The 8666-nt window shown below is 43.1% G+C and overlaps 1 protein-coding gene across 1 annotated transcript in view; it reads right to left on the reverse strand.

Moving 5' to 3' along the window:
* Nucleotides 1-8666, reverse strand: part of Adamts9 (ADAM metallopeptidase with thrombospondin type 1 motif 9) — a 171965-nt gene that overhangs the window by 26451 nt on the left and 136848 nt on the right. The window contains exon 31 of the mRNA XM_028773009.1: nucleotides 561-755. Coding sequence (XP_028628842.1) covers nucleotides 561-755 — 195 coding nt within the window. The remainder of the gene's footprint in view (nucleotides 1-560; nucleotides 756-8666) is intronic.

Consider the following 8666-nt stretch of genomic DNA (forward strand, 5'->3'; position numbering starts at 1 on the left):
CACGAACTTGGGATTCAAATCCTAATGACTTTCATCACATCACACACTTTTGCCTGAGAGCTTCATAGCCCAAAGCCAGAAGACTGTGGCAATGGGTTTTCCAAACATACTCACTTTAGACTTCTGTTTTGTGTCCCAAGTAAACAAAGTTCTCTCTACAGAAACAGACTAGAGCACAGTGTCTTCAACAATGGAAGCAACCAAAATGCATCCTGTGCATCTCTTGTAAGATGTCAGATGCTAAAGGCTTGTTGAAAAAAAAATGTAGTAAAAATGTAGAAAAAAAATAGGAAAATGTAACATAAAACCAGCCACAATAATCTAAATGCTCTTGATATATTAACTCATTTCATCTTCACAGCCATCCAGAATATAAATGAAAAACTGGAGGACAAATCTTGGTGACTTACAGTTTCCCTGGATGAAGCAAGATGAACTTTTAGCTATTTGGATTTAGATAACCAGTTCTGTTTCTATCAGCCATGCCAAGTTGTAAGCAGGCAGGAGGGTTCATAGAAGGTTTGAGATTTCAGGGCTGACAACCCAAACCCTCTACTTACACTGCCCCAGTTACCAACTCTCCAGGTGGCCGAGACAGGACAGTCCCTCAGGTAGCAGGGATGGACGCTGGGCGGCTGTGTGCCTGGGCAGTTCACTGTTGTTTGGTAGCTGTATTCATAATTCTCCTTGCCGGTATAAATCTCACTGCAGGAGACCAGCCTTTGCCTGTAGCCCTTTCCACAGGTCACTGAGCACTGAGAAGAGAGGGGTCAAGAGGGGATGTTCCAGAGATTGCCTGTGGCAGTCACAGAAGGCCTCCATCCTCCACACCACATTTGCCCTCCTGTGGGAGCTGCAGAGTGCTCTCTCTTACCTAGCTGCTCGACCTTTCATCCCAGGCCACAGCAGGCTCTACAGGACACTCCCCAAACTAGGGCTTCACTGAACAGGCATTTCAAACCCTTTTTCTGGGGCTCCCAGATATAGAAAAGATGCCTATCTGCCACCAAACTCCCCTTTTCTGGACCTCTAAGATCACGTCAGAAATCCATCAAATGTGGAGGGGAAAAAGAGCCTGCAGTCGGCCTGTGAGTCACACTCTCAGAGGTCCTCCATTTAGTCCTCTGCTACATCCATCCAGTTTCTCTTCTCTTCTTAGTCACCAATTAGTATTTGGCCACCAAGCCATCTCTCTGCTTTCTTTTCTTCTAAATCCTGTCATCATGTGACTCTTATTTTAAGTATATGGCAAAAGATACAACAAGAAGATAACAACAGATCAATATCCCAGATGAAAACAGACACAAAAATTATTAGTAAAATACTTGCAAACTAAGTTCTTGAACATATCAAAAAATACCACTTATCAGGATCATGTTGGTGTCATTCCAGAGACACAGAAATAGTTTAACATATGCAAATCCATAAATGCAATAGGGCACACAAATGGACTCAAAGCCATAGACATAAATCCAACATCCATTTATGATAAAAGTCTATGAGTTGTGGGAACACACTCCAATGTAATTGATCTACAGCCAAGCTCATTCATTGGAGAAACTCAAAATGTTTCTTCTAAGATGAGGAACAAGAGAAGGCTATTCACTCTCTCCACTTGGTAGAATGCTTGAAGCCTGAGTTAGAGTGATAAGGTAAAAGAGAAATAGGAAAAGAAGCAAAGTCATCCCTATCTATAGACAATATGATTCTATACATAGAGAACTCTAAAGATTCCACCAGAAAATGCTGCAGGTTGATAAACACATACAGAAAAATGATAAACATATAAAAATCGGTAGCCTTCCTGTATATCGGTGACAAACATGGAAAGGGAAACCAGGAACACAGTCCCATTTACATCACCTTCAAGAAACAAAGCAACCCTGAAATAAAGCTAAAGAAGACAGTAAAGATCTCCACTGCGGAGCTCTGAATTACTGAACAAACAGAGGAGGATGTCAGAAGACGGAAAGACCTCTCGTGGATTGGATTAATATTATGAGAATAGCCATCCTACCAAAAGCAATCTACAGATTCAGTGCAGTCCCCATCAAAATTCCAATGTCATTTCTTGAGGAAATAAAGATAAAATTCATGAAAGGACCAATGAGCCAAGGAATTCCTTAGAGCAAAGAATAATGCTGGAGAAGCCATTATGACTGATTTCAAGTCATACCAGAGAGATAGAGTAATAAAGTCAACATGGAGCTGGCACTAAAACAAACAAGGTAGATCAATGGAGTAGAATAGAGTAGTGGTTCTCAACCTTCCTAATCCTGAGACCCTGTAACACAGTTCCTCGTGTTATGGTGACCCTCAACCACAAAATTATTTTTGTTGCTACTTCATAACTGTAATTTTGCTGCTGTTATGAACCTGATATGCAGGATATCTGATATGTGACCCCTAAGGGATCACAACCCACAAGTTGAGAACCGCTGGGATAGAGTATCTATGTATAAACCACACAGCTATAGCCTCAAGATCTTTAATAAAGATGCCAAAGTACACATTAGCAAGATAGCAGCCTGCACATAAAGATAACTAGATTTCTACAGGTTAGGTGAATGAAACTAGACCCCTTTGCACAAAATCAAATTCAAATATTTCAATGACCTTAATGTAAGACTCTAAACTCTGCAACTAATATAGGAAAAATTAGGAAAAAACATTAAAAAATATAGACATAGGTAAAGACTCCCTGACCAGAAGTCCAGTCACTCAGAAATTTAAGTGAAACAATCAGACCCCATAGAATTAAAACATTGTACAGCAAAGAAACAGTTAATTGAGTTAAGGGATCAAGGTGGGAGAAAATGTTTGTCAGCTATACACTTGACAAAGGATTACTATAAAGACTTAAAAAAAACCAACCCAATTAAAAATGATCTCTGGATCTAAACAAATAATTTTCAAAATAAAAAGTATTGTCAGGGCAGTGGTGCCACACACCTTTAATCTCAGCAATCAAGAGGCAGAGGCAGGTGGATCTATGAGTTCAAGGCCAGCCTCATCTACAAAGTGAGTTGCAGGACAACCACTTTGAGAAGAAACCCTGTCTTGAAAAACCAACCAACCAACCAACCAACCAACCAACCAACCAACTAATCAACCAACCAATCAACTAACCAACCAACCAACCAACCAATCAACTAACCAACCAACCAATCAACTAACCAACCAACCAACCAACTAACCAACTAACCAACCAATCAACCAACCAACCAACCAACCATCCAACCAACCAACCAACCAAACAAACAAACAAACATACAAAGGTAACAGCCAGTAAACGTTTAAAAAGTGATCAGCATCATTTGCTACCAGGGAAATGCATATTAAAAGTTTTTGAGACTCCCTCTCTCCCTGTCAGAATTCCTACTACAATGTAAACAAATACTGACAAGGGTATAGAAATGGAAACAGCTTACTCACTGTGGGAAGTAAACTGATGTATCTACTATGGAAATCAATGCAGAAGTCTCTCCTAAAACCAAAATCTAGAACAACCACATGACCCAGATATGCTGTTTTGGAAATATTCCCAAAGGACTCTCTCCTACTACCCAGATACTTGCATCTTTATTGTAGCTCTATGTCCAGTAGATAGGAATGGGATCAGCTTGGGTGTTCATCAACTGAAGAATGGGTAAGGAAGATGTGGAGCAAGATGCATACATATATACATAATACAAAATCAAATCTTTAAAAAATACAGTGCACGTATACGATGAAACTTAATCCAGCCATTTATAAACATGAAAGTATTAAATCTGCAGGAAAATGGATGGAGTTGGAAAACTGTCTGATACGTGAGGTAACCCAGACTCAGAAAGACAAACATTGTATGTTCTCTTTTATTTGCAGGTCCCAGCTGCTAATTTTTTTTACATGTGTATGTTTATGTGGGAGTGAGTATGTGTAGAGCCAGGAAACTAGAAAGGGACTGTGGTGGGGACGGGGTAGAGTGGTTGAGAGTGGAGGAGGGGAGGGTACTAGAACTTGTGAAAGCAGCAGGAAGGACATGGGGGCGTGGCTTAAGTGGAGAGGGTGGGCAGAGCAGAGAGATGGGAGAGAGGATGGTTTGAGGGGTTAGTGAAAGCCAAGGACATATGAAAAAGGTGCAAGCAATCATGATACTTGGTAAGCCAACTAAGAAGTGAAACAAAAATTACAGAGTCTAAAAACAGTATCCTGCATAGGTGGGTAAAGCTGGCCTCACAAACCACAAGTAACAAAATGAAAATCTCAGTGATGGGGTGGGCCTCCTCCCTGTGAGTTTTTGGTTAGGAGGACTTCCAAGACCCGCCTCTTCAAAGTAAAATAATACAGGCAATTGTTGCTGTGGTAGGTTGCCACATGACTATTGACTAAAGACACCATAATGATAATTTTGGCTGCAGGACCTAGGGAGACCAAGTTGGATCTGAGCTGGAAGCTCCCGGCCCACGTCCATGCTGATGGAATGTGCTCTGCAGGTGAGGAGAATTGTCAGCAACAGTCTTACTCACACACTGCCCGCTTGCCACCTGGGCAGCGGTGGACGTGATGCGCTGTCAATTGCCTTCTAAATAATTACATTTATGTCCCTGATTTAGTGTTGCTGTCAGCTCTAGTGAGAGATGCCTCTTCTTGCAGTAATTACAGAGACTCATGACTGGGCAAAGCTAAAACCAAGACTTTTTGGGTGCTCAGCCACAAAGAAGACATCCTATGACCCCTTCCACGGCTCAGGGAAGATTGTGAAAGAAAGGGCAGAACAGAAGGAATCCAAAGGTCAGAGGATGAGGAGGGTTTCTTGGCCGGAACCTTCTGGGTAGGGTGTGGCTATGGCACTCTTGAATGCACAGAAGCTGTGATGACCTGTAGTATTGTTGCACAAGATTAAGCCAGTCAGCCTCTGGTGATGGAGGAGAGGAGTAGCTAACAAGCCCCGCCCCTCTCTGAGGAGCTGTACAAAAATTAATGATTGGTGGGAGAGAAATATTTTCTTCAGTGGTGTAGCTCACCATTTACGTCTGTAAATAACTTCTCACCCATGCTCCTGTAAGCAACACTAATGAAACTCTAACCACATCACACGCGTGCGTACACACGAATGCATGCGGGCACTCACTCACACATGCACACATACACACACAGGCACACACGCAAGCAGTAGAAGAGGGCTATCAGGGAAAGGAAGGGGATCGATCCTTTGGGGTAGGAGAGGGCAAGAGAGGGCAATTGGGTGAAATTTTCATAATGAAGCCCATTTTAATTTTTAATTAACATATTCTAATAGAAATAATAAAATAAAACTAAGTTACAGCCCATATCATTCAGACAACACTTTTAGGCAGTGTCATTGAATAAGTGCCATTCTTTGTAAAGGCACTGCACAAATGGAGAGTGAGGTCAATCTTCTCTATACCTTTTCCCCAGACCTTGGGCTCTGCAGGACTTGAGAGGAGCTCCTAGAAATAGCATGTCACATGCATGTCATGTTTCTCAGGGTTGAGGGACAAATTTATCCTTTAATTATCCTTAAAGATAATTAAAAGTCACCATGTCTGCCCGGCATCTCTTTCCCTGTTGCTTTAAGGAACTCCATTTTCTTTCCTTAAACCTTTCTGGGAGGGCCTTGAAGAAATCCTAGCAACTAACCAGAAGAAAGTCAGCCAGAGGCATGCTGAGCCTCCCTGAGCCCTCCCTCCCAGCTGGCTGGAGACCTGGAAATGGGCCATCCTTGTTTCTTCCTTCTTTGGCTGCTGCTGCTCACATGCTGGAAGACCCAGCTGACTCTTAGCCAGGGCACTTCAGGCTACCCCAGTGTCTCGGAGTAGAGCAATGTTGACAAGCTCTGTCAAAGTGAGCTGTGGGTGTTCTAGAGGGTATGACCTCATGCCTTCATGGTCTCCATCTGTACTGACTTCCTTAAGGCTGTATACCAGAGAAGGCAAATGCTGAGACCCCCAGCCCGTATAAATCAAAAGCAAAAGCAGCATGCCCGATATTTGTACGTCTTAAGGAGATATGAATTTGCTGATGAACCTGATCCACAAACATGGCCATAGGCCTCCAGACCCCTGAAAAGCATCCAGAACAACTCGACACTATGGGCTAGTTGACAGCAGTGATAGGAAACGGTTGATGGCTTCCAGCTCTTCCGGCGATGCTAGGCCAGGATTTTGAAACTGTGTGGTAAGCAGACTCCACATGCTGTGGCCTTATGTGTAAAGCTTACCACGGGTAGCTTTTCATTGTCTAACTTGACTGCAACAACAAAGGAACACAAACACACTTGTGTTCACCAGGACTGTATTTCAGGCCTCCTGTTGGTGTTGAACTTACATGTGTTACTTACAGCTCCTCCTTCACATGTCTGTTCTAGGCCTGGCACACTCAGGTGGGGTGAACACTTTGCAAAACACAGAGACCTCTCCCAGAGCAAAGGTCACAGAGTGGGGGAACGCCTTGCAGTGGCTCTAGCATCTTCAAGCAGAGTTTCTAGAAGGAATTCTGGGGCCAGCCCCTCCCTGTCTATGCCTTTGCAGCCCCTGGCCCTCTGTGCTGCTGTTCTTGTCCCCAAATCTGTTTCCAATCATTTGCTATAAAAAAAATATGCATCAATCTATAGCATACTTGAAACCCTGTGGAAGTGTGGAAAGCTATGTTCCCAAAGATGTTCTTCGGGGCCTGAGGAGACATCCCACTGAGTAATGTGCTTGCTGTGTAATTAAAAGGAGTTGAGTTTCTCCTGCCAGAACCCAGGCAGAAGAAGCCAGAAGTGGTGGCATGCACCTGAAATCCCAGCACTGTGGAGGCAGAGATGGGTGGATCCATCAGGCTTCTTGGTGTAGCCTACTTGGTGGCTTCTAGTGTAATAAGAGACCCAGTGTCCAAAACCAGTGGCAGAGAGGAATAACCTTTGAGACTGTCCTCTGGTCTCCACATATGCTTAAACACATGTATACATGAACATATACATGCATGTACATGCACACAAAGCCATTCTTTCTCTCGTCCGTTGATGATTGAGGTTACATTAAAGCTACAGACAAGTGCAGCATGACTCTCAGAAAGAGACCAAAAGTCTCTCAATATAATAAAGCTCCATGTAAGAGGCTAACCAAGAGGAAGATGCCAGTCATGGCTGAGTGGGAGGCATAGCAACTACAGCCAGAAGGAACCAGAGCCAAGAAGGAGTCTGCTAGGAGGCAGAAGGATGGAAAGGCACAGAGACAAAGAGACCTGAGGATGGACAGAAGGAGAGTATGAGAGAGAGAGCTCTCTGCATTCTGAGAGCCAGGGAAGGTGAGTCTCTTGAAATAGCTAGGAGTTGGAGCCCATGTCTGACAAGGAGCAGAAGAACAAAGGGATGAGAAGAGAGGAATTATATCCAGAGACGCTTCCCAAACGTCTTGCTGGAATCTGAATGGTTGGAAACTTTGCCTCAAGCCAGTCAACGAATTTTCTGAACACTCATCTGGGCTCCCCAGTTCCTGGCTGGCAACTGTATAAACGCATATCCTAATGTGCTATCTTTACCTTGTGTGTGTTTGTACATGTGTGTGCATGTGTGTGCACACATGATTATGGGTACAAATGTACCAGCTAAAGTTCAATGCTGGATGCTTCTTCTATCACTGCCCCATAGTTTTTGAAAGGTTTCTCACTGAACCTTGACCTCACTGATTGGCTAGTCTGGATGGCCAGTGGGGTCCTGGGAGAACTCTCTGCTGTTACCTGCAAGCTTTGGGATTGCAGATATGTGTTGGCATGACTGGCTTTTTACATGGGTCTTGGGGATTGGAACTTAGGTTATTATGCGTTGTACAGCAAGCACTGTATCAACTAAGCCATCTCTCTCTGCTGCTGTGATAGTTTGTATATGCTTGGCCCAGGGAGTAGCACTATTAGAAGGTATGATCTTGTTGGAGTAGGTGTGTCACTGTGGGTGTGGGCTTTAAGACCCTCATCATAACTACTTGGAAGCCAGTATTCTCTTAGTAGCCTTCCAATGAAGTTGTAAAACTCCCAGCTTCTCCTTTCCCATGCTTGCCTGACAAGAAGACATGTCTCCTAATGTTGACAAATGTCTTCTGAGAGAACAAAAGTCAGCACCGTAGAGTACAGGATGGGGGAACATGGCTGGAAAAGACTCTTTGGACCAATTTGAGTAGAGACACAGTTCAACACACAGGAAATACATCATCTAGAGTCAAATACTCTAGAGACCCTATGTGAACATGTTTGTTACCTACCGTCGCTATCCCCTCTACTGTGAACTAAGGTACTTCCACTTTGAATCTCTGTGTTCTTTTGAGCAATTTCAATGCTTTTGAAGTTTAGATCTTTTAGTACTTTGAAAATACGATGATGTTTGAAGATCAGATAATCATGCTGTTGTTAGTATTGTTTTATTAATAACTAGTGTCTACGTAGGCATTGTGCTCAGGAGCCCATAGGGAAAAAGAAGGCTTGAGAGTCATTAGATATCACAGAACATTTTTCAGTTTTGCTGGGACCAAGGTGCTTAAATGGACAGCCCACACCTGGCTTGCAGGAAACATTTGGTTTTGCCTATACAATGTTTTCAAACAAAACTGTTCAGGCCTTCTTTCCAAGTTAAGAGACCACATATAAGAGTCCAGACTTCTGTCCTTTTTTTTTTTTTTTTTTTT

This window comes from Grammomys surdaster, unplaced genomic scaffold, assembly GCF_004785775.1.
Source record: "Grammomys surdaster isolate TR1022 unplaced genomic scaffold, NIH_TR_1.0 220, whole genome shotgun sequence".
In the NCBI taxonomy this organism is placed as follows: domain Eukaryota; kingdom Metazoa; phylum Chordata; class Mammalia; order Rodentia; family Muridae; genus Grammomys; species Grammomys surdaster.